At 47.9% G+C, this 27212-nt stretch overlaps 1 protein-coding gene across 2 annotated transcripts in view; it reads left to right on the forward strand.

Moving 5' to 3' along the window:
• The window catches only part of HOMER2 (homer scaffold protein 2), a 697936-nt gene that overhangs the window by 440387 nt on the left and 230337 nt on the right, over window positions 1–27212 (forward strand). For both annotated transcript variants that reach the window (XM_078684745.1, XM_078684746.1), the window contains one exon: window positions 21209–21365. In XM_078684745.1, the coding sequence (XP_078540871.1) occupies window positions 21209–21365 (157 nt within the window). The remainder of the gene's footprint in view (window positions 1–21208; window positions 21366–27212) is intronic.

Below are 27212 nucleotides of genomic sequence, written 5' to 3' on the forward strand. Positions count from 1 at the left end.
GCAACCTCCAACTATGACAAATTCAGCCATAGAGACTGGAGTGCCTTGTGCACTGCAAGGAAGCTGAGAAAGGGTCACAACCCTACCATTCCTATCAAGATAGCCATCCTAGAAAGGGATGACCTTGAGAAAGCTAGAGTAGCTCCCTCAGGATCAGGAGATGGAGTGAACCCCATAGATACTGAGAACACCTCCCCAGAAGTAGAAAATGAGGAGGTAGACCCTGAATCAAATGGTGAAGAGTCAGATCATGATCAAGGGGATACCCAGGTACCAGTGGTAAGGCTTAGCCAAGCCAACTTGGACCTACATGGAAATGAAGAGGGCCAGCACCTCCCCAGAGTACATAACAGGATTCTCCCAGGCAATAGGAGAGAGAGAAGCCCTTCCAGGGATTCTCACATTTCTAGTGCCTCAAGAGAATCACAGAGAGGAATGACTTCCCCTCAAAGAAGAGAGCATAAGGCCAGGATGAGAGCAGTGAATCTCCAAATAAAAAGAGAGGAATTAACCCTGGCCCAAGCTAGACTAGCTTTTGCAAGAGAGTAGAAGTTAAGTGGGGATATCCCCACTGGTGGCAGCATTATCCCAAGAGATAAAGACAGGTCCTATGATCATAGAAACCTGAGTAAGATTGTGCCCCCCTACAGAGATGGGGATGATATCCACAAATGTATAACTGCTCTTGAGAGGGCCTGCATGGTACAGCAGGTTCCTCAAGATCAGTGGGTAGCAATCTTGTGGCTCTCCTTTTCTGAGAAAGGGAGAGATAAGCTCCTCACAGTTAGACCTGAGGATGCTAAAAAACTACTCTGTCTTGAAGAGTGCTCTTATTGAAGGGTTTGGCCTAACCACTGAGCAATACAGGTTGTTGTTCAGAGACACCCAAAAAGCACAGACTCCAGACTGGACTGATTTTGTTGATTGTGCCACTAAGGCTCTGGGGGGTTGGTTGCAGGGAAGTAAAGTTTCAGACTATACAGGATTGTACAATCTTATAATGAGAGAACAGATCCTTAATAACTGTACAACCCAGCTGTTGCATCAACACCTTGTAGACTCTGATCTGACCTCTCCCCAAGAATTGGGAAAGAAGGCAGACAAATGGGTCAGAACAAGGGTTAAGCAGAAACCCCAGAACCAAGGAGGTGATCAGAAGAAAGCAGACCAGAAGGGTGGAGATAAGAAAGAAAAAGACCAGACTTCTTCTACAGGCCCCCAAAATAGTAATAAGGAGGGTGGTTCCCAGAATGGTAACAAGAAAAAGAAGAATGATGGCCCAAAGAAACCTTGGTGCAACTTTTGCAAGTCCACTTCTCATTGGGGAAGTGAATGCACCAAAAGAAATCCAGCCCCTACCACTGCAGTCCCTAAGACACCTGCACCCCCTAGTAGTTAGCAGTGGTAGTACACAACCCAAGGCTATAGTGGGGTTAACCCTGGGTACTGAGATGGAATCTGGCTTAGTCAGAATCCCTACTCAGGCAGTTCTGATCTGGGAGGGGGACATAGCTATATCCTCTACTATAAGTCCTAATAACTTGGGCAAGTACAGGCAGACGCCTTTAATTAATGAGAAGCTGGCTCAGGCCTACAGGGACACTTGTGCCAGTGTCACTATGGGGACACCTAACTTTGTAGACCCTGAACAGATGATACTAGGTGAGAATTACCTAGTGACCAACGCAAGCAATGCCACTACTACACATAGTGTGGCTGTTGTTAACTTCTCCTGGGGAGGGGTAACTGGCCTCAAGAAAGTTGTTGTTAGTGCAGACCTCCCAGTTGATTGTTTGTTGGGCAATGATCTTGAGGAATCCTTATGGTCAGAAGTGGAGTACAGGACTCATGCAGAAATGCTAGGGATTTCAGCCCATGTCCTTGCTGTAACCAGGTCCCAGGCCAAGAAGTGCCTACCTGAACCTGTGGTGGATCTTGAAACAATAGACCAACCACAACCCAAGAGAAGGAGCAAGAGGGTCAAGGCAGTGCCTTCCCACTTGCCCCAGGTTGAGGATCAGACCTCACAGGAGGGTGATTCTGTGATCCAAGAGGAGACTCTCTGAAGAGCTTGAACCTGATCAGGTTGAGTTTCAGGGGACAGGGGGACCCTCAAGGGCAGACCTGGGGCAGGCTCAGTTGACTTGCCCTTCACTTGAACCCCTCAGACAGCAAGCTGCTGCTGAGGCTGCTGGGAATGCTCAAGGTACCCATAGAGTGTATTGGGATGATGGGCTCCTTTATTCAGAGGCTAGAGACCCCAAGCCTGGTGCAACCAAGAGGTTGGTTATACCTCTGCAATTTAGCGGCTGTCTTCTAACCTTGGCCCATGATATTCCCCTTGCAGGACACTTAGGCCATAACAAGACTTGGGACAGGCGTGTCCCTCACTTTCACTGGCCTCACATGTCGGAAGATACCAAGGAGTTTTGTCGCTCCTGTGTCACCTGCCAAGACAGTGGCAAATCAGGTGGCACCACAAATGCCCCCCCTTATATCTCTACCTGTGGTGGGGGTGCCCTTTTAGAGAGTTGGGATTGACATTGTTGGACCAATGGATCCCCAAACAGCATCTGGGCACAGATTTATACTGGTGGTAGTGGATCATGCCACCAGGTACCCAGAGGCAATTCCCCTGAGGACCACAACAGCTCCTGTTGTGGCAAGGGACTTACTTGGAGTTTTCTCCAGAGTGGGCTTTCTAAAGGAGGTACTTTCAGATAGAGGTACTAACTTCATGTCTGGATAGTTAAAAGCAATGTGGAACGAGTGTGGTGTGAACTATAAGTTCACCACACCCGATCATCCTCAGTGCAATGGGCTTGTGGAGAGATTCAACAAGTCCCTAAAGGGAATGATAAAAGGATTACCTGAAAAGCTCAGGTGTAGATGGGATATCCTTTTACCCTGCTTACTCTTTGCTTACAGAGAGGTCCCACAGAAGGGGGTTGGCTACAGCCCTTTTGAACTTTTGTTTGGCCACCCTGTGAGGGGTCCATTGTGTCTGGTGAAGGAAGGATGGGAGTTACCTCTCAAAAAGCCTAAACTTGATATTGTGGACTATGTACTTGGTCTCCGCTCCAGGATGGCTGAGTACATGGAGAAAGCATCCAAAAACCTGGAGGCCAGCCAAGAATTACAGAAAGCTTGGCATGACCAAAAGGCTGTTCTGACTGAGTACCAGCCATGGCAGAAGGTGTGGGTGTTGGAGCCAGTGGCCCCAGCAGCTCTCCATGACAAATGGTCTGGACCCTATACCATACTGGAAAAGAAGGGAGAGGTCACCTACTTGGTGGATCTTGGAACCCCTAGGAGCCCCCACAGGGTGCTCCATGTGAACAGGTTGAAAGCATTTGTTGACAGGGAAAGCATGGGTTTACTCATGGCTACAGATGGGGATCAAGAGGAAGAGAGTGTCCCTCTCCCAGACCTGCTTTCCCAAAACCCTGAGGATGGCTCAGTTGATGGAGTAGCCTTGGCAGGCAGCCTCACTGACCAGCAACAGATGGACTGCAGACCGGTTTTGCAAGCCCATAGACACATGTTTTCACTTACACCCAGTCAAACTAACTGGTGCACCCCTGTGGTGGATACTGGTGACAGTCTGCCTGTGAAGAATAAAATCTACAGGCAACCTGACCATGTCAGGGATTGTATAAAGGCTGAGGTGCAGAAAATGTTAAACCTTGGAGTGATTGAGCCATCAGAGAGCCCCTGGGCCAGCCCTGTAGTCCTTGTGCCAAAACCTCATACCAAAGATGGAAAGAGAAATGAGATTTTGTGTGGACTATAGAGGTCTCAATGCTGTCACTAGGACAGATGCTCATCCCATTCCAAGGGCAGATAAGCTTATTGATAAGCTGGCTTCTGCCACATATCTCAGCACATTTGATTTGACAGCTGGCTATTGGCAAATCAGGTTAGCTGAGGAGTCTAAAGCTAAAACAGCATTCTCTACCCCCAGTGGACATTATCAGTTTGTGGTGATGCCCTTTGGTTTGAAGAATGCACCTGCCACCTTCCAAAGGTTGGTGAATCAAGTCCTTTCTGGCTTGGATGACTTTTGTGCAGCATATCTAGATGATATTGCTGTCTTTAGCTCTACCTGGGAGGATCACCTGATCCACCTGAAGAAGGTTCTGGAGGCCCTGCAAAAGGCAGGCCTGACTATCAAAGGTACCAAGTGCCAGATAGGGCAGAGCAAGGTTCTGTACTTGGGCCACCTAGTAGGTGGGGGTCAAGTTCAACCATTGGAGAGCAAGATCCAGGCCATACAGGACTGGGCTCCTCCAACTACCCAGACACAAGTCAGAGCCTTCTTGGGCCTGACTGGGTATTACAGAAAGTTTGTAAAGAGCTATGGGTCCATTGTGACACCATTGAATGATCTGACATCCAAGAAGATGCCCAAAAAGGTTCAGTGGACAGTTAGCTGTCAAAGGGCATTTGATGACCTGAAGAAGGCCATGTGCTCTGCACCAATCCTTAAGAGTCCTGACTACTCCAAACAGTTCATTGTTCAAACAGATGCCTCTGAGTTGGGGGTGGGAGCTGTGCTTTCACAACTTAATGTAGATGGTCAAGACCAGCCCATTGCTTTCATTAGCAGAAGGCTGACCCCTAGAGAGAAACGTTGGTCAGCCATTGAGAGGGAGGCCTTTGCTGTGCTTTGGGCCCTGAAGAAGCTGAGGCCATACTTGTTTGGTACTCACTTCCTAATACAGACAGTCCATAAGCCCCTATTTTGGCTTAATCAGATGAAGGGTGAAAACCCCAAACTACTCAGGTGGTCCATTTCCCTACAGGGGATGGACTTTACAGTGGAGCACCGCCCAGGGAATGACCATGGTAATGCAGATGGTCTCTCCAGGTACTTCCACTTAGAACATGAAGAGTTATCTGGTCAAGGTTAAGTTTAATGTCCCTGCGTTTGGGGGCGGGGGGGTTGTGTAGGAGAGTAGGGTCCGCTATCCTATGGTCACCCCAAGTTTTACTTTTTGCTTCACTGGTTTTCGACTTAATGTGGCTGTGGGCCTGCTAATCAGACCCTCAGCCTGCTGTTCTCTCTAAATTCACAGACATGTACTATAGGTACATAACCCAATTGGTACTGGACACCTTGTCAGCCCCTATCCAGTGCACTCCGGAAAGTGATGGACAACGGAGCGAAGGCCGCCTTGATATTGCTTGACTTATCGGCGGCCTTCGACACGGTCAGTCATGAAATTCTTTTAAATCGATTAAAAACAGCAGAATCACATGACTCAGCATGTACCCTCATTAAATCCTATCTTGCCAACAGAACCTTTGCAGTAGAAGTAGGAGGAGCAAAATCTAAAGATTTTAATCTACCATGCGAGGTCCCTCAGGGATCATCATTAAGTCCCACCCTTTTTAACTTATACGTTGCCCCACTTGCAGAGATAATAAGAATATGTGGTTTTACCGCAATATCATACGCTGATGACACTCAAATTGTAGTGACCATCAACAAGGATATAGAGAAAACGTTGTATGATACAGGTCAGCCAATGGATGGAAAGGAATTGCCTGAAGCTCAATGGAGACAAGAGTGAAGTGATGATATTAGGGGGTGACACAAACATCTGGTCCCTCAACTGGTGGCCCAAGGACATGGGCAGATGTCCTGGATCATCAGAGAAAGTGAAGAATCTGGGTTTCATCCTTGATATGAATTTATCATTTGAAACTCAAGCCAATAAGCTGTCATCAACACTCTATTTCCATATTTACCACAGGACTCTCGCAAAACAGTAGTAACAGCATTAGCATTAGCAAGATTGGACTATGGAAATGGTCTATATGCAGGAGCCAGGAGAAAGATCATAGATAAATTACAACGCCTGCAAAATGCAGCAGCCAGACTGGTTCTAGACATACCTAGGTTTGAGCCAATAAGACACAGACACAGACTGAAAACTCTGCATTGGCTGCTAATTGAAAAGAGGGTAAACTTCAAATCACTATGTCTAGCCTATAAGGCATTACATGGAAAAGGATCACAATTTCTGAGGTACCATTTGAAACAGTATGAACCCATGAGACCCCTGAGATCAGGTCAGATGAAACTAATTGCTGTTCCCAGATTCAAAAGAGCCAACTGGGGAGGGAGAAGTTTCCTGTTACATGCAGCACGTGCATGGAATCAACTGCCTTTTGTCATCAAAACCTGCCCCTCTTTGGAAACCTTCAGAAAGGAAGTAAAAACATGGCTATTTTCTGAATAAACATCAATCACTGATGCAGAGATGGAATGGATTTATCTTAGCGCCAAGACGCCTACAGGCATTCGCGCGCTTTACAAATTGTCAAATCAAATCAAATCTATAGGTGCCAAGGGCATAGGTGCATCCAAGACCTACCAGGGGCTGCAGCATATCTTTTGCCACCCCTGGCTGGTACTTCAATCGACACAACTGGCTGTTCCCACAGCTGGGGCAAGGTGGTGTACTCACCCCTTGCTTAGATGTAGTATACCTATGTCTAAACCTATATCTGGACACATCTATACCTATCAGTCACTCCTATGGCAGGCCTTTACAGTCCTGGAAGCAGAGTGCATGGTTTTATGTGAGATGGTGCTCTAGCATGAGCTGAGCCTGACTGCAGTGCTGGGACCAATTCCTTAATGCTGTTCCAGTGATACTGCCATACCATATACTCTTAAATGCATTATAATCCTTACGGTTATTGCAACTCTGGTTTGGCTTTATCAAAACATGTCGTGTTTGGTGTCGTACACATTGGAATACTATCCCCTTGCCAGGCCTGGTAAGGGGGATAGCATCCCACCCTTCTAGAGGGTGCAGGCATGTTACTTACTGAAAACGCGGTTAATCCTAACCAGAGCCCCAGCATCACAAAATGGATGCTGCTGCCACAGACACATGTCTGGCCTCCTGCTGCTGACCGAAACTTGGCAGAGGACGCCTGGACAAAGGGTTTCCTGTCACAGGGAGGAGTCACACCACCCCAGACAGGAGATAGTGGATTGTAGCAGGGAGGGTTGAAAGAAACTAGACACTGCCTGGGGCGCACAATGTGTCCCTGGGCAGATTCCAGTCAAACCGGTTCTGGGGCACTCCTGCCCCAGTATTGGCGCAAAGCTGGACAAAGGGAAAGGGGTATAACCACCCCCTTCCCAGGTCCCACCCATAGGAGGGACCTAGCAGGTAATCCAGCCCCAGATTTGGAATATAGGTGGGAGCAGTGCCTATGCACATCAGATTATCCTGACTGAAACTTATGAAACGAAACTCTGGACCCTTCGACTTCCCACTCCTCATGGAAGACTGAAGATCTCCCTTGTGGTCAAGGAGTGACCACCCTGTGCAAACAGGCACCATCCAGCACCTCGACTTTTGCTTTGTTGCAGTTCCCGCCAGAACTTGAGCAACAGAGATCAACAAGACCCAGCGTGCCTGCCTTCTAACAGCCCGATCCACAGTTCCTGCAGAGCTGAGACCCGTGGAGGCGACTTGAAGCGTGGGAGCGGCCATCTTGGAGAAACAACAAAGCGCTGACCGTGCAGCATCCGAGGCCCCCTCGAAGCTGTGCATTGGAGTCTGAGAAGCTCCAGCCCCGAGCAGCTTGTGCACCGAAGCTCACCCCTCCACACTCGACGAGTGCTGCGTGGGGCCCTTTTGCATTTTCCTGCTCGACGCGTTGGTCCGGTCGCTTGCCTGTTGGCTAGTGGCCCCAGTACCGATGAAACCTTGAATTTACGCAGCTAGTCTGGTTGCTCCAGACTGGCACTCGCTCCCCTGAAAAGGAGCACCCGCTCAGACCTTGCTGGTCCGAGTGTTAAGCCATCTTTGATTCCTGCGTGGGTTGCATTTGCCAAGGCCTGTTGACTCCGATCTTGAAGCCGATACCGCCGACAGCGAGAGCCTTTGTAAAACAGCTCGTGATTCACTCCAGGATATCCTCGGTGCCCCAGAGACCACGTGGCAGTGGAGAGAACCTACACGACATTGACCTGATTGCGCCCGACATTGCCTGGTTCCTTCCTGGTCACTGGCTAGTGACCCAGACTCTGTCCCCTCTGCTTTCAGGTACTCTACAACTTCGATCCACCCTTGGATCGCACCGGACACTTCTCTTCTGGACGCTTGCAGCATCTTCATCTCCAGGCACCCTAGATCTTCGTGACGAAACCCGACACACCTTTGCACCTGTGCACCTGCTTCCTGTGGGTGAGGTAACTCTTGAACACCGGTGCTCCTGTAGTGTTTTACACCTCTAGTGTCTAAGTCTAAAGTTTTGTCCTTCTAGTCCAGTTGGAAGACTCTTAAAACTGTAACTCGATAACTTTTACGCACCATTGACTTTGCATTGGTGCATGCCTGTGCTTTCTGCACTGCACCCGAATTCTGCGGGCTACTCCCGCCCTAACTGCTGTTAGTGCATCGTAGTCCAAGCGATTCCCAAGGCCCTAGCCCTTACCCCAGATCGATTAGTGATTGTTATACCACTTTATTGATATATGGTTTGAGTGGCCACCGGCCTCATCCAAAACGTGCAACTTGTCTATGTTTAACTGTGCTTTTATTTAAACGCTTGTGCTTCATTGCTCATAAAGAGTAGTGGGGATTATTCTAAGAATAAATACATATATTTTGATAATATATAACTTGTGTGGTGTCCTTTCATTTGGTATTACAGGATCGTATATGGTAAAACAGCTCGCTTCACTCGCCCTCTGAAGTTAAGCCTTTAAGGCTGCTTAGTCCATGCTACCCCTAGGATAGCTTGTCTATAAGGTTGACTTACAACCACCACCATAAGGGATTGTTTGGACTGATAGAAGGTGACCCCAGAACTGGAGACATCATACATCAGGCCAACTTCTCACATGTATCTCCATTCTCCATCATAAACATCTGTAAAGGATGAAAGGTTTGCCTGTTTCTTGGGTTGGGAGTTGTTTCCCCACTGATGTGCACCTACAGTTTCACTGGTGAAAGTATTTCCATGTGGGATCTAGAACTCTAATATTTCAAACTAGATTGGAGAAGGCTAATGGGAAATTATGTTGCAGAAAAAGGGCCTTCTGTTCTGGGATGGACTGACCAGAGTTCTTTAGGAAATTCCTCAGACCATAACAGCAAGAGGTATGATGTGGGAATGAGTATGCAGAAGTCCTTTCCTAAGGTATTGTTGGGAAAAACTGGAAACTTAAAGAATTCGCCAATCAAATTGTGTTAAACGTTAATCCTGAGGTAAGGAAGAGGTTGACGTAGAGTTTGATAAGTGGGTGGAAAATGAATCATTTAATCAGTGGAATCTACAGAATGGTTGGCCCCCTAAGTTATTGCTCGCAAGGCCAGTTGCCAAAGTAGATTATGCATTGGTCTTAGAGATCGTAAAAAAATATTGTAGTTGACTAATAGCTAATTCCTACGATTAATAAGCTACTAGCTGAGATCAAGGGTGATGGGTGGTTTTCTACCATTGAACTCACTTAAGAGTTTCACCAAGTGCATTGTCATCCAAATAGTAGGGGTTAACTGCCTTTTTTCCCCCTTTTTGGGGTTTTCAGATTTATTCGAAAGCCTCTGGACTTTGGTGGAAGCTGTGTTCCAAAGAAGAATGTAGACTATTCAAACACATTAAATGAGTCCTTTTTTACAAGATGACATTCCAGTAATGTGCAGAGATTGGTTGGAACACTATTAGTTGCTGGAGACAGTTTATGGAATGCTTATTGAAAATGGTCTAACTGCTGAAATCAAGGAAATGCAAATTTGCTGTAAAGTCAGACACTTATTATGGTTACGTGGTGAGCGAATTTGGCATCATGACTAAGTGCCTAAGAAGGACATCACTGATTTTATAATGAAAGCTCCACCATTCCCTTGCAAAGATGAAGTAAGATTCTATTTAGGTTTAATCCAGTTCTACTAAAAGTTTGTCAAAAGTAAAAAATAAAAATAAAAAAAACACCAGTAATGCTTGTGGAGTGAGACAATCCCTCGGGGACTGACTATAATTTACCTGGGATGAGTCCTTGCATTTAGAGTTTGAGTATCAAGCGTGACATTTATCAGGCTATTCCATTACAAGGTTTTGACCCTTCTGCTCATTCCATTATTACCACTAATGCCAGTGGAAAGGAATTGGGCACTGTTTTTTCACAAGTTAAGAACGCCTTGTCCTTTACTCACTTTCTCATATGGGAGAGAAATTTTCAGCTATTGAGAGCGAGGTTAGCCAGTGTATGGGGCATGAAGAAACTGTCAGTATGTTTGTGGTTAAAACTTTACCCTGCGTACTCATTACAAGCCATAAGTAAAGGTTTTGACACCATCTGGTATTTGCTTAACATGTTACACAACCAACACCCTCCATAGGTAAATTTTAGACCTTGTCTTCTCAACATCATCAACAATCCAGTGCAAACCACTCATACCCCTGGACTGAAGCAACCACTTTGTGGTTGGTTCCGGGTAGGTCGCTTCCCCACTGCTGCAGCGCCGCCTGTGACCCGCCTGCTCTGCTCCCTGTGTGCCAGTGTCTGCTGCCCATTTTGATTTCTGTACCCCAGTGTGACTGTCGCCCTTCTCACCCTTGGAGCCTCACTCGCCGCTGCTCCCCCATTTTCCCACCGCTGCCTCCCGTGCGGCCCCGTGCCCATTCGCTGACCACCCTCCCGCCTCCCAGATGACCCCACCTCCCTTTAAATGGCGGCCGCTGCGCGGTAGAGACAGCGACCCTTGACCCTCCGGGTAGGTCGCTTCCCCACCGCTGCAGCACCACCTGTGCCTGTGACCTGCCTGCTCTTCTCCCTGTGTGCCAGTGTCTGCTGCCCATTTTGTTTTCTGTACACCCGTGTGACTGTTGCCCTTCTCTCCCTTGGAGCCTCGCTTGCCGCTGCTCCCCCGTTTTCCCGCCGCTGCCTTCCGTGCGGCCCCTGCCCCCCCATGCCCATTCGCTGACCAGCCTCCCAGCTGACCCCTCCTCCCCACCTCCCTTTAAATGGTGGCCGCTGCGAGACCACGTAGCGGGCGCGCCTAAGGCAAGCCCGTCTGCACCCGTCCACGCCAGGACCGTGCCCAGCACCACAACCCCTGGCCCCCGTCGTCTCCAGGGCACCCGACTGAGGTACGACAGCGCCACCCTCATCGCACTCAACACAGGACGATCGGCCGCCTGCCACAAAGCCGCGCCGAGGCGCACCCACGGACCCTTCACCTGCCAAGCATGCAAATTCTCCTGCCTCGGAACCTGCACACATCCCTGCACACATCCCACCGAACGCAGCAACAACAGCCTCCTCAAGTGCATTCTCCTCAACACCCGCTCCGTCCACAAACACGCCATCGAACTCTGGGAACTCCTGGATACAACTGCACCAGACGTCGCCTTCCTCACGGAAACCTGGATGAATGCCTCCTCGGCCTGACATCGCTATAGCCATCCCGGACGGCTACAAAATTACCCGGAAAGACCGCATCAACAAAACTGGAGGAGGCAACGCCATCATCTACAAGAACACCATCAGCGTCACGACCAACGCCGAAGACACACTCACCGCTGCCAAACACATACACTTCCAAATCCACACCGACCCCCAGACCACCCTCAGAGGAACGCTCATCTACAGACCCCCGGGCCCGCGGACACAATTCTGAGAAAACATCACCGACTTCATCAGCCCGCACGCCTTAACCTCACCAGAGTACATCCTCCTAGGGGACCTGAACTTCCACCTGGAGAAAAACAACAACAACACCACTACCCTGCTCGAAAACCTCGCCAACCTCAGACTCATGCAACTGGTGGACCCCCCCCACCCACTACGCCGGCCACACACTCGACCCCATCTTCTCGGCCAGCAGCCACGTTGCCTTCAGCCACTCCACCGGACTACACTGGACCGACCACAGCTGCATCCATTTCACCTTCAAGAAGACCACATCCCACCACCACACGCTACAGATCCCCCCGCAGATGCTGGAACAAAATCACCACAGACCAGCTGACCACATCGCTGAGCCATAACCCACCGGTCGACACCCCTGACACCAACAACGCAGCAGACAATCTCGCACAATGGATCACCAACTGCGCCGACGACCTCGCTCCACTGAAGAAACCCCCAGGCAAGACTAGCAACAGAAAATCCTCATGGTTCAGACACCCTCAAAATCGCAAAGAAATCGTGCCGAACCCTCGAAAAAGCCTGGCGCCACAAGCAGACATCAGAAAACATGACAGCCCTCGAGCGCCACCTGCGAATACCACCAGATGATCCGCACCACCAAAAGGACATCGTTCAAAGAGCGGCTGGACAACAGCTCCCACAACAGCAAGGAACTCTTCAGCATCGTCAAAGAGCTCTCCAACCCCAACCCCAGCGCCAGCAACAACGACATCACACCGTCTCAAGACCTCTGCAACTCCCTCGCCACATTCTTCAACCGCAAGATCACAGATATACACGACAGCTTCTGACCCCAGACCCCGCCCCCAGCTACCAAATGAACTACCCCCACCACCACCCTCAGCACATGGACCCACATCAGCACTGAAGACAACACCCGCGCCATGAACACCATCCACTCCGGCTCCCCCTCCGACCCATGCCCTCATCACATCTTCAACAAAGCCGACACCAACATCGCACCCCACCGGAACGTCATTAACAGCTCCTTCAAGTCAGCCACCTTCCCTGGAAGCTGGAAACACGCAGAAATCAATGCTCTTCTGAAAAAAACTACAGCAGACCCCAAAGACCTCAAGAACTTCCGCCCCATCTCTCTGCTCCCCTTCCCGGCCAAAGTCATCGAAGACAGTCAAGAAACAGCTGACTGCATTCCTCGAAGAAAACAGCTTGCTCGACCCATCCCAGTCCGGATTTCGAGCCAACCACAGCACCGAGACCGCCCTCATGGCAGCCACCGATGACAACAGGACCCTGATGTACAACGGAGGGACAGCCGCTTTCATCCTCCTAGACCTCTCGGCAGCCTTCGACACGGTCTGGCACCGCACCCTAATAACACGCCTCTACAACACTGGGATCCAAGGAAAGGCCCTGGACTGGATCACATTGTTCCTCTCCGACAGAACCCAGAGAGTCCGCCTCCCTTCCGCTCCGAGGCCACCAAGATCTGCGGCGTACCCCAAGGCTCCTCACTCAGCCCAACTCTCTTCAATATCTACATGAGCCCCCTCGCCACCATCGCCCGCAAACACATCAACATAATCTCCTACGCCGACACCCAACTTATACTCTCCCTCACCAAAGACCCTCTCACCGCCAAAGCCAACTTCCAGGACGGAATGAAAGAGGTCGCAGAATGGATGAGGCACAGCCGTCTGAAGCTCAACTCGGACAAGACTGAGGTCCTCATCCTCGGACAATCCCATTCCGCCTTGGACGACTCCTGGTGGCCCACGTCGCTGGGCACCGCACCGACACCCACTAACCACGCACGCAACCTGGGATTCATCCTTGACTCCTCTCTCACGATGACCAAGCAAGTCAATGAAGTCTCGTCCTCGTGTTTCAACACCCTGCGCATGCTCTGAAAGATCTTCCGGTGGATCCCCACCCAAACCAGAAAGACGGTCACCCAGGCCCTTGTCACCAGCTGACTGGACTACGGGAATGCCCTATACGTAAAAACCACAGCCAAACTTCAGAAACGCCTTCAGCGCATACAGAACGCCTCCACACGACTCATCCTCGACATCCCCTGCCAAAGCCAAACATCCGCCCACCGAAAAAATCTGCACTGGCTCCCCGTCAGCAAGGGGATCACATTCAGGTTGCTCACCCATGCCCACAAAGCACTCCACAACATGGGCCCTGAATACCTCAACAACCGCATCTCGTTCCACACCCCCACCTGCCAGCTCCGTTCCTCCAGCCTCACCCTCTCCACGTCCTACGGATTCGCAGAATCACCACAGGAGGAAGATCGTTCTCCTACCTAGCAGAGAAGACCTGGAACTCCCTCCCCGCACACCTACGACTGACCCAGGACCATCTCACCTTCAGGAAACACCTCAAGACTTGGTTATTCGAGCAGTAGCAGCACCCCCCCTTTTCTTTTTTCGCCAGCGCCTCGAGACCCTCACGGGTGAGTAGCGCGCTCTACAAATGTACTGATTGATTGATTTGCCATTCCTATCTTGTTGCTCCACATCCTACCAACAAGCCAAGGTCAGAGAATGAGAGAAGACCAGACCTTCAGATCCTTCAAAGACTTTTCCATAGACAATAAATGCTTTAACTCATGTCTCATCCTGTAAATATGTGGTGTTGCTCTAAGGTCACTCCGGGAGTGGAATCAGTGGGGGTCCTTGGTCCTTGTTATAAATGGAAGTCTCTAGTTGGCAGTAGTTTACACACCTAAATACCCCTGTTCATTCCCTTGGTAGTTTAAAACAAGCAGACAGGCTTATCGCGGAGGCAATGTGTAAAGTATTTGTACAAAACACACACAGTAACATGTTAAAAACACAAGTGGACACCACACCAGTTTAGGAAAATAAAGAATCTTTATCTAAACCAAACAAGACCAAAATAACAAAAATCCAACATACACAACTAAAAATAAGATTTTTAAAAAGTTTCAAGCAATTCTATCCATAGAGATCTATGGATGCTTGATTTTTACACACAGTACCTCAAATGCGTCAAAATCCACAAGGCAAAACAACCGCAGAAAAGGGAAGCGTCTGAAAACACAGCAATAAGTCTGTTCCTGAGTCCTTGGGGAGGCAATCCAACAGTGCTAAAGTTCAGTCCTTTCCACAGAACAGAAGCAGCAACACACAGCAAAGGGGGCAGCACACCCCCCTGGCAGCTCTTTAGCTATTCTTCTTGGCAGTGTCCACTTAGTCCAGAAGTAATCTACAGTTCTGGGGTTTTAGGCCTAATACTTATGCCGTTTTTTCCCCTTTGTAGTCTTTGTTCAGTAAGTCTCTCTTGCTCAGCAAAACCAGTTCTTCCTTCCCTGGTCCAGCCACACTATAGGGGTTGGAGACAGCATTGTGCAGAGCAGCCGCAGCCTGTTCAGGTGCAAGTGACCACTCCTCCCACCACTCTACCCCATGATGGCCCATCAGCATATGCAGGGCATACCCCAACTACCTTTGTGTACGTGTCTGGAGTGAATGCACAAGCTGCCCCTGTCAGTCAAAAAACAGACATTAATTCCACAAGCAGCCAAAGAGACAGGATGGCTAAACAAGAAAATGCCCACTTTCTGAAAGGTGCCGTTTTCAAACAATTTAAAAACCAGCTTTACTAAAATATGTGGTATTACATTCGGAGGTCAGGGAGCCCAAACTCCAAATATTTAGATGTTCGCAATTGAAAGTTATACTAGTAAAATGTTACAAGGCAGCTCCAATTATAGCTTATGGGAGAGCTAGTCCTTGCAATAGTGAAAAACAAAATTGACACTATTTTACTATCCGGAAATGTTAAACACCAGCAGTTGTCCTACCTTACACTGCACCCTGCCCAGGGGGGTAGCTTGGGCCTAACTTAGAGGCAACTTACATGTAAGAAAAGAGGAGGCAAGGACCCAGTAAGTGGGTGCACTAGTCAAATTGACATGGCAGTTAAAAACATAAAAACTGTGCACTGCAGACACTGCAGTGGCAGGTCGGAGATGCATTTAAAAGGATACTTGTGTGGGTGGCATAGTCAGTGCTGCAGACCCACGAGTAGCATTTGATTTACAGGCCCTAGGTGCACACAGTACACTGTACTAGGGACGTATCAGCAATCAATTATGCCAACCATGGATAACCAATCATAATCACAATTTATACAGGTAGCACTTGCTCTTTGGCACTGATCAGCAGTGCCAAAGTGCGCAGAGCACCTAAATCAGCAAATACAAAATCCAGCACACAGTTAAAAAAGACGGAGGAAAGCACACCAAGGATGCCAGGTCGAACAGTCCTGAAAAAAATCCATAGGGAATGGCTTTAAACATGTCGACCTGTAGAAAGGAAGGGTTTTTTCAGCTATACGTTCCATTTTGCTCCCTGTTTTTAACCATACCTTCTGGAAGACGGATTAAAGCATTGCTCTCCTACCAGGCAGGTATTTTTAATTTTCACCAAACCTCCTCACCCCCTTCTCCAATTGTGTCGCCATCTAGAGCATACCACTCTGTGCTCCCATGTAATTTGCAGGTAGTAGCACACCCCATTCCATAGTGGAGCAGGAGGAACCCTATGATGACGAAGCATGCCAATAAAGGGCAACCCTGGTGGGTGAGGCTTCTATAAAAAACATTGCACTTTTTTCCACCCTGCAGGAGGTTAGCACTCGCTACAATGATAAGACTGTGCACGTGCCTACCTGTGACTCTCCCCATACTATAAGTTTCAGTAGTTTTAATCATAAAAACCAGGCATAGCCTTCCATTTAACAGAAGAACTGCTATGCAAAGCTGTATCCCTTCCTAAAATGTTTCACTATCTACATGACTCTTGATTGGTCAACCCAAAGATGTTTCATCTCCTTCAACTAACTGTTGTGGGAGCCATCAAGAAACAGTGTGAAAGAGGTAGAGGAAACAAATTATGAGATAGAGGACAATGAGTGAAAGGGACAGCATAAAAAAGGGACCGGTGGAAAAAGGTGATGGGACTCTATATGTGGAAGTCATTATCATCAAACTTTATTCGGCCACAAAGACCATAAAAGCACAATAAATACAGTTAAAACCATGAAATCACATTAAAACCATATCATTATCAACTGTCCCCCATGTTTAAAAAGAAAGGTGAGAATACTTGAAAATAGTGTACAATTCCACGTAAATCACAGAATATTATGTTAGTTCTAAAACCCTCATATAAAACAATTACAAATTTAAAAAAACTCAAATAACATCGGCTATAATGCATATCTCATTTTCAGTTTCAGTGCTTGGATAATAAAATTCAATCCTGGGCAACATATCGATTGGAACGCTGGACGGAACCACATACTCTTTTGATGATTATTAAAAAATCTAACACTCAAAATAGGGCGCAGAAACCGTGACCTGAGAGAAGAGTGAGAAGAGTATAAGGCGCAAAAGATCATAAAGCGCTTAGTTGGTTGGTGTGATCCCCCATCGCAAGGACAACGGGGTAATGATGGGTACCAGGTACCCGATACCGGGAAGGCCAAGAAAAGGTTAATCTTATTCCCGCACAGCCTGGTGAATCTTAGTTCTGGTGTATTTATCCTGGTCAAATAGGGCTCCATACCTCTGGTAGTAGACAGTGGCATGTGTAATTGAACCATGACCAGGTCTAGTAGTACCTTTGTGAACCTACCTTCCTGGCTATATACGATGTATGTTTCTTTTTTTAGGTTCTTTGCATTTGGCAAGTTCTACAAAACAGTCAATTAATCCCAGGTCACAGAAAGTATTCTTACTATACTTAAGCCATGGAATAGCTTTCACGTTACTGTGTGCAAAGCAGTTTTTTTATTCTATTATGAATGAAGCTCAATTCCTGCCTGTTCCACATTTTACAGCATAATTGAACGGGCCATGCCTACATTAACTTTCAAAACCCACCCCTAGTTCATCATGGGTATTAAAACTTGGGGTCCCTAATAACCCATTTAAAAATGTATTTCCAGCTTCCTGCAGAGCCTTACGAGTGTAAAAGCCCCAAACTCCTGACGTGTGGAAGTTATAATAAAACATTTCTGATGGATTCCTCACCTTTCGAGTGGTCACTAGACGTGGAACTGGATCCAGAATATTTTACAGCAGTGATCCTATGTGCAGTTTGGTGACATAAAGACACTCAAAAGTGCCACTCCTGTATGCCGTCAGTTGCTTTTTTTCTGCATCTTTGAATGCTGATTGTGCCTTTATGCACCCTAAGGTGATCCAGGACCGTGAAGTGGAAATGTACATCTTAGTCACTGAAACAAAGGTCTGGGGCTTCACCTGAGATCTGCTCTCTCTAAGTCAAAGGCTTGGACACCTTCCTTCTCCGAGACTGCTCCCATGACAGGTAGTCAATGCAGTCGAAGTTATCTGGTATGTCCACATCTGATTGTAAAAAGAAGCATAAAAAATCAAAGTAGGACTCCCTCCATCCTGTTACTTTGTTCAAAACCAATTCCTCAACTGGGCCCATATGCACTCCAAATTCCCTGGGCAGTGCCATAACAGGTCACACCTTTATGGAAGCAACACTGCCTATTTTTAGGCATCTTGCAGCTCCTTCTGTGATTCTTTGGCCCCCAAGGATCCTTGAATCCTGCTTCTGGTTCCTCACTGACTGTGGTGCAGACTTTTGTTCCGGTTCACAATATGAGCCAGTTCAGACGTTGTCTGAGGTCAAGCCTCTGTGTCTTCAGTTTCTAACCATGCGCCAAATCCACTTTATCTTACTCTTGGATTCACTCAACTTGGTAATGATGATTATGATTCAACCCCAAATGATGATATGTATATGGTCTTTCAGGAGGCCAGTGAGCTGGACACCTCTCCTGTCTCACAGGTGGTTTCGCAATTTGGACCCCCAATGAAACAGTGTGCCCTTGACCTTCAGCTGAGTTCAAGACAAATGTCGTTAGAGCATTTGCAACCTGGATCAGCTCATCTGAGCTTTTGCTTCCGTTTAATGAAACCCTGACTGACGCCCCTTTAGGGTACTTGGCCTAAGCCATGCTCTTGTCCACTGGTAAACAGGCAAGTGGTTAGGTGCTACAGACTGGCGCCAGGCGACCAGTCTTTTCTTACACTGCACCCAACTCCTGAATTTAGTGGTTCAAGCTTCCACCAACAGTCATCCCTAATGTGTGTACCACTACCTCTTCAGACATGGAGTCCAAAAGGATTTAGGCATTCAGGAAGTGAATATCTGTACCAACTGCTTTACATTGAGGTCAGTCAATGAGGTCTGCCTAATATGCCATTATATGCATGCCCTTTGGTACATGGCAGTGAGATCTTGCTGGCCGTTCTAGAGGAGTTTCGGGTCTCTTGGGCTCAAACCATTCAAGATGGTCTGGATGCAGCAAAGTTTCTCATTAGGGATGGTCTAGACACTGACCTTTTGGGGCATATGTTGGACAACCGTCATGCATGACTATGATGCACTGGCTTTTCTGGAGAAGTGCAGGCATCTGTAAGGGATATACCTTTTGATGGGTCCTTGAACTTTGGTGAAAAGGCTGATTCTTCCCTCAAATGCTTCATGGAGCATGCTGTGGCTTTGCTTTATGTGTGCCTTTCAACCCCTGTCTGGCAGTTTCCTCAGCAGCCCAACCTTTCCAAGGCTACTCAGACTGGTGTAGCCCAGCCACCACTGCAGATGTCATCCTAGTTCTTTCATGCCTGAGGATGGGTATTCAGCCAACATCATGTGGGTCACAAAGGACACTGTGGTTCCTGAAATGTCTGGGCATGAGCAGTTGTCCTCTGACCAGGCTACCGTTTAGAAGGATCTCTATCACAGCAGTGGGTTCACTTGAACCTTTTTAATTTATACCTCCAACCATGGTGATTGAGCAGCAGTAGTTGACTGTGTTTGATCTACCTCTTGAGGTTGTTGGCGTCATTCCCACAGCCAGGTGTCCCTCTACAAAATGTATATTAAGCAGGGCATTGGGACACATTTGTAGCCTGGTGTGGAGTCTGAAGTATAAACCCCCTACAAATCAAACTGGTGCATGTTTGCTGTTTCTTTGATCTTTGGCCCAGCAAGGTCCGAAGAATAATCTGCTCACTAAGAGCGCCCTTGCTGATTATCTAACAAGTATTGGATAGTCACGCCGGCTGCTTTGGTACTGATCCTGGTGTTCTTTGGGGTGAACTGACCCCACGGTTTCTTCTATTTGGAAGCTTTTGCAATACGCCTTTAACAGATATTTTGGCTATAGCTACTGTATGCCTTGTTTTACCTTGTGAGCATATTATTCCTAGCACACGTTTCAGATCTGTGATCTGCCTGGAACTCTGGACGGATTTATTTATCCACACCACAATTGGTGAAACTGTCCATTTTGCTTTATGCCCTGAAGAAGTCTTGTGTGTTGGACGGAACGCGTTGGAGTTTTTGAAGAAATACACAGAATAAAAAATATATTAATTAATTGGAAACCCCTGATCTCTGATTATTTGTTTTAGATATTATTTGGTGCACCTTACTGTGTGTTTACATACACATTCTTAAATGTACCATTAAACACTTGCTCTAGGGATATAGCGTATAAAACAGAGCCATTCTTAGAAAGTCTGTGTTGGAGATCGTTAAATTGCATATGAGAAATAGGAGATGAGAAAAAGAAACGTAGAAAAAGAAAGGGAGAAGGAGGAGGAAGAGGATGTATGGGAAAGGTTTATGAAAGAAAGTTGCATTTTTAGAAGGTAGGGTGTGTGTGTGTGTTTAATGTAAGGTACGTGTGCGTAAGTAGATGCAGTGAAAGCGAGGCAGATCGCAGCTTGGTAACAGTGTGTGGGAGACAGGAGGATAGTAGAAGGAAGTGGGACAGGACGTTTTGAGCTAAGTATCAGGATAAGGAGAGTGATGTGCCTGTAAGTAGTGAACTGGCTGTGTGACCGAGGAAGAGATCCGGGTGTCAGAAGATGGAGAGAGATGCAGTGCGTAGAAAAAAAATAGATGGGGCTGAGTGGAGCTTGTGCGAGCTAGAGAAAGGACATATGAAATGTGATGGTGTGGTTGGTAAGCCTGCATGTAAGAAGAGGGGTGAGTTCAAAGATAAGTGTGGGAAAGAAAGGGTGCTGTGCAAGAGTGGCAGTTTTTGGGCAAGGGAATGGATGCCTAGGGGTCCTCCTTCAGGGAATGTCATATTACCAATGCGGGTGGAAAGAGTGGTACCATTGTTAGAAACAGTGCCAGCTTCCCTGGCGCCCACTCGAACTGTGTTATTCCTGTTCTGGGTGTTGGGAACTTGTGCGTCTCCTCCTGTTAACACCGGTGCCTACTGTCTGTGTTATGTAAGCTTTCCGTTCTGCCTGTTGTAGTGGCAATATGGTGTATTAATGAAACTAGATATAAACGTTTTCATTAAACAAATGGCAAAACGGTTGGCATTGGCATTGAGCATGCTTGTGTAATGTTGTGCCAGGAGTGAACTTTCACATAACTCCTGAAAAAAGTTTGTTTTGTGCCAAAATTAATGTGAGGGTTGTTCCCCCCCCCAAAAATAATTTTAAATAATTACCTTTTACAGCTCCTCGAATGTGAAAAAATGGGAAACGGAGTTACAAACTTTAAGAGAAAGCAACGCTAGACTATCATCTGCACTGCAGGAATCCTCTGCCAGTGTGGAGCAATGGAAAAAGCAATTTTTAACGTGTAAAGAAGAAAATGATCAACTCAGGAATAAGGTAAGCATTAGAATGCATTATTATCCTAGGCAAGCATAGTTTTAAATAAGCATGTATTCATTTTGTAAATTGATTTATTTTTTTAAATGCATCTTTTGTTCAGTTTACCTAATCTTGTATGACGTGCTTTACGCTTTCTCAGAGATGTCCACATTTGCGGACCGGTCATATTTCTACACAGCTTGTTTTATGCAGTGCCGGATTGCACCTGATGTTAGTTAAAACTTCACTCATAGCCCTGATTTCATTCAGTCTTCTGCTTTGGTCACAGTGTGCAAGGTACGACTCATCATGCCAGTGGTGCCCACATCCTGCTGGGGATGCTTCCCTTATGCAGGGTGGTCCAGATCCCATCTGTCAGCAGGGACATTTGGAGTTAGGCCTCGGTGGGCTGGAAAAAGGTAGTCGGTCCAAGTGCATTCACTCATCCGATCTATCCATCTGCGGTTGCACAGAATGGAATGTCCTATTTATTACCACTATTGAGCATGTAGAGGGACTGACTCTTGTGAGGTGAAACCTTGAGTTGATCATGATATCTCTCCCCTCAACACTTGTGGATCACAGCATATTGCAATCTCCATGTGTTTTATGTTTTGGCATTTTTATTGTGTATTTTTTTTAAACAAAGTGATTGATTTAAAACAAGAATGCAAGAGGTTAAAGTTATTCATTAAAGTAAAAGCACATTGAAGATGACTCTTTACTTATTATTACTGTTTCCGTGTAATCATTGTATTGTGCACCCCAGGGTCGTCTTAACAGCATTATAGGCTCCCCGGGCAATACAATGCTGAGCCCTGCCCACACAACCGCTCACATGAATAGGAATGTTTAACAGAAAATGAGTGTTAAATTCTGGTCTGCATGGTGCCCCTATGCTCGTAGGGTCCCCGGGCATTTGCCCAGAGTGCCCATGCTTTAAGACGGCACTGGTGCTACCTCTGTGGCAGTAGACATTGTTTTTCTCATGTTCTTTTTCCGTTCTTTGATAATAACATTGAATTTGACATTAGCTCTGTGCAATTAATGTATGAATATGGAATGTATGTTATCCCGCAGTGTCTTTTTCCCCGCAGGGAATCACAACGCGGTCGATACAGCGACCGCATTGTGATTCCGCATACCATTACTCCGCAAGTCGGAACAACGACTTGCGGAGGGGTGCGCTGAATGTTGGAATAGTATAATTTACTATTCCAACTCCAGTCTGTGTGGACAATCGGGAAGGTGTTGGATTTTAAATCCAACACCTCCCCCCACCCCCTCCGCAAGTCGTTGTTCCGACTTGCGGAGTAATGGTATGCGGAATCACAATGCGGCTGTTTTAACGACCGCGTTGTAATTCCCTGCGGGGAAAAAGATGTGGTAAACGTTGTTTACCATGAATATGGGTTTGATAGCGCAGTTGTGGTATTGGGCACCACTTATTTTCACTGCTTTACTTAAATGTAATACATGATCATGCTACTCACAGTGGTAAATATGGTAAGATTGGTCTACACCTTTTGGCCTATTTAATTTACCTGTCAGTCCTTTGAAAAGTGGTATCTCACATACCCAGGGCTGGTAAATTAAATGCTACTGGTGGGCTTGCAGTGCTGATTGCGCCACCCGCCAAAGTAGCCTTTCAAACCTGTCTCAGGCCTCTGCCATTGCAGAGCCTGTGCGCGCAGTGTTTCTGCCGCTGTGATGTGACACCTAAAGTGTGTGCCATGTCTGTGACACCCCTTTTACTGCATGTCATTCACCCCTAAGGTAGGCCATCGCTAGCCCATGGGCAGGGTGCATTGTAGGGAAAAGGTAGGATATGTACCTTAAGTGTATGACATGTCCTGGTAGTGACAAACAGCCATTTTCGATTCTCACTACTGTGAGGCTGCTCTCCCATAGGAATGCATTGGGTATTCCCTGATAAGTGTTTCAGTGGTAATTCCTGATACGAGAGGAGCATCGTGGTCAAGTTTGGTATGTTTGGAATGGTGTGCGCAGATTTAGTATAACTATTTTAGAAATGCCACTTTTAGAAGTTTTTATTTTATTTATTTAGGAGCTTACAAAGCACATGGCTACCCCCAACGGAGGTGTCCCGGTGCTACGGACTAGAGGCATCAGAAATGTCAAACACAGCTAGAGGTTAGAAAACAACCACGTTTTCAGATTGCGTCAGAACAGAGATTCAGATGCGGTCAGCCATAGACACAGTGGTAAGCTGTTCCACAGTTTAGCAGTCACAACAGCAAAGGCTCTTCCCCCCGTTCTGGAGTGGCAAAAATTGGGAGAGTGGAGGAGGCAAAGATAACTAGATCTGAGAGTTCGGGCAGACTGAACAGGCTTTAGCCTGCATCTGAGATAGGCCAGGCCAAGGCCGTTAAGAGCCCTGAAAGCCAGGACCAAGGATTTAAATTGGATGCGATAGGTAACTGGCAGCCAGTGCAGTTTAATCAGATACGGGGTAATTGAATGGCGATAGGGGATATTGCATATCAGCCCAGCTGCGGCATTCTGCACCATCTGTAGCCATTTAATCAGATATACTGGGGCTCCCGCATACATGCTATTAGAATAATCCAGGTGAGAAGTGATCAGGGCGTGAATGACGGTCCTGTGCGAGTCCAGGGGAAGAAAAGGTAGAATTTTCCTAATTATACAGAGTTTACCGAAGCATGCTGAGGTGACCTTATTAATTTGAGTCTTACATGATAGTTCATTGTCAAATTGAAAGCCCAGGTTTCGAGCTGATTTAACTGGTACCAGGGGCGGGTTAAGCTCCGAAGGCCACCACAGTGGGGAGGGAAGTGGGGCACCGTGATTGAAGAATAGCACCTCGTTTTTATCCGTGTTAAGCTTGAGGGTCATCCAAGAGGAGATGTTGGTAAGGCAGCGTCTAAAGTTGGCAAAGCCGCCGTCAGAGTGATCTCTAAATGAAACCACAAGCTGCGTGTCATCAGCATAAAAGATCACTCTGACCCCCCCCATGATTCCACTGCCTCAGCCAGAGGTGAGAGATAGACATTAAAGAAGAGAAGGCTCAGTGCAGAGCCCTGCGGTATGCCGCAGATGAGGTTTTTCCTCTGAAACAAAAGGCCGGAGGAAGACGTGCTGAGTTCTACCCTTCAGAAAAGATCTAATCCAGTCCAAAGTGATATCCCGTATCCCAAGACATGGCAGTCTATCTAACAGAATGGCATGAGAGACGGTATCCAAAGCCGCGGACAGGTTGAGGAGCACCAACATGGCCTCCTCGCCTGCAACCACGCATTCATGAATGGTCTCAGATACCTCCAGTAGTACGGTCTCCGTACTGTAGCCGGATCTGAATCCGGACTGTGAGTCATGGAGTAGTTGTCTAGACTCCAGATAGCCGGTTAATTGCCGGTTAGTTGGCATTTCTGTGTGCTATGTTTCTACCTGCCTGATGTGAATTGCATGTCTGACTTTTGAGTGACAGGGGCTGGTGAGGTGTGTGGCTCCAGAAGGGGCAGAGTGAGTCAGCAGTAGTCTGAATGGGACATCTGCATTTGAAGTAGTGGGAGGAGAAGTCCCTGATCTCTGAATAGGTCTATGCCTAGCCTGTCCAATGATGGCTCCGCCCCTGTGGTGTGTCTGATCACCGAGCCCCCACCTGACAAAGGGAAAGAGGAGCCCTGTAAACAGAGTGCTCCAAAAAAAAACAGAACCAGTTTAGGCTGGTTCCCCCAAGCCCTGTTCCAGGGCAGACCAAGAGTATACGGGATATAAATATAGGGGCTGTGATCCCATAAAAAGGTTGTGCTTTTGTCCTGTGCTTCGGAGGGACCTTCTGCTGCTGGGTCCCAGGAGGAACCACCACTAGGGACAGACTCCCGGCTGGAGGGCCCTGTGTGCTGGCCTGCCTGGGCCCAGCTTTGTCGCTGGAACCCAGGAGACTTAGCGCCTCATGAGCGCTATATTTTAATTGCCAAGGAGAAGCGGAGGGTGCATGCTCGGCAGCGCTGTGCTGCCAGAGCAACCCAAGGGAATCCCAGCGTGGGGATTCTCCAGCATGGTGCAGGAATCGAGCGGGAGCCCACCCCGCATTGTGGTGTGCTTTCGCAGGAGCCCACCCTGCAGGGATGCCTGTTTAAGAAGCGGGTGCCCACCCCGCATTGCACCGCATTTGTGCTAACTGAAGGCGGGAGCCTACCCCGCACTATATGAGAACGCTGCCGAGATGAGAAGGGACCGGAATCCAGGCAGAGGCTGTAGCCTGGTTGTGGGTGGGGCTCCCATGCAAAGAGGAGAGCCCCGTGGGATTGCTAAGTGTGGCCTTAGGTGTGTCGGCATCCCAAACCGGGGACTGAGTCCACCGCTGGAGAAGGCTGAGCCTGACTGTGGGAGAAACCTGGTTGATACAGAGAAGGCAGCAGAAGCAACGGAGGCGCTGCTCTGTGAAACCACAGAACCGGAAGTCAGGCATCCTGAGAGCCTGATTGTGCGCGGGGCGACAAGCAACAGAGACGGAGTCTCGCGGGCTCCTCGTGCAGCCGAAGAGAGGACACGAGGCTGAAGTACCATAGTTTTGGGCACCGGGGGATCTCCAGACCGCCCTTGGGAGCCTGACTCGCTGGAGCACGGGTGAGTCAGGCCATTGTGGAAGTGCTTTCACGTGGGGTGGAACCGGGTCAAGTTGTCATGTCCTCGGGGCATTTTGCTACCTGTTGGTAGCCTTTCAGGGAGTGCTACGACCCTGGAAACAAGACCGGGAGAGGTCCCAGGCATATTTGGATTCCCAGAGCCGGAGCTGCACCCTGACCAGAGGGGCGAATCCACCCCTTTTCTACATGGAGGCCCCAGCACCGCGAAGTAGCAGGCGGCCGCCTTTTGCCCATTGTCCTTTTCTGGAGGGAAAGGGACTGAGGGAAGTTCCTCCACCAATGGGGGCATTTTCTGATGTAACAGAGGAACAAGGGTGAATTGCACCCTAGCCCCATTGACATTGGAGGACGAAGGGCACTGAGGACAGCCCAAAAGGGCCCCGAGGAAGGCCCAGTGGCCAGGGGTCAGTCTGCGTGTTGGTGTAGCCCAAGGTGCATTTGTGTTTACGGGGTCTAACCTGATTCTTATGTTTGGGCATAATATGTGGTCTTAAGTGATGAGGATGTGGATACCCCATGTGTGGGGGGTGAGAGCACCTGTACCAGTAGTTACTGGTTGGTTACTACATATCCAGACATAATGTGTTTACGCCCAGTTTTCAGGCCTACTATGTTTTCCCGGTTCAGGCAAGATGCAATGTTACCAGTCATGACTGGTTGTTTTACTGGAATGTGATGTGACGTATGTCCAGTGTTTAGACATAATGTGTTTAGGCCTAATGTGAGGTTGCATAATGTATTTATGCTGATGCCTAATGTCATGCTATGATGTTTAGGCCTAATGGGATTGCATAATGTGGTTATGCTGGTGAGGCCTATTGCGTAATGTGTTTATGCTAATGTGGTTTATGCCTAATGTGATAATGCTTAGGTCATTATGCTACCAGTAGTTACTGGTTGTGTTTTATATTTACTTCCTGCATTCTGATGGTTCTGACCGTGGCCCGATTGGCCTGGTCTTGTATATAATAAATAATTGTGGAGAAGTGTGGCTCAGGGGTTAGAGGCAGCAGACCCGGAAGCTGAGATCGGTCCTGGACCAGGGTTCAATTCCCTGCCTCGGCGGGGTCTTGGGCTAAAAATTCCACGGACTCGATCATTCTCGCCCCGGTGCCTCCTCGACTTACGGGTTCACACTCTGCGACTCTGGGCAATAGCTTGCTTAATCTCCACAACGGCCCCTCGCGGCGGGATGCCTGACTTTCACCTTGTGGATACCCTGCTATCTCAC

The sequence above is a fragment of the Lissotriton helveticus genome, chromosome 3_2, assembly GCF_964261635.1.
Source record: "Lissotriton helveticus chromosome 3_2, aLisHel1.1, whole genome shotgun sequence".
Taxonomy (NCBI): domain Eukaryota; kingdom Metazoa; phylum Chordata; class Amphibia; order Caudata; family Salamandridae; genus Lissotriton; species Lissotriton helveticus.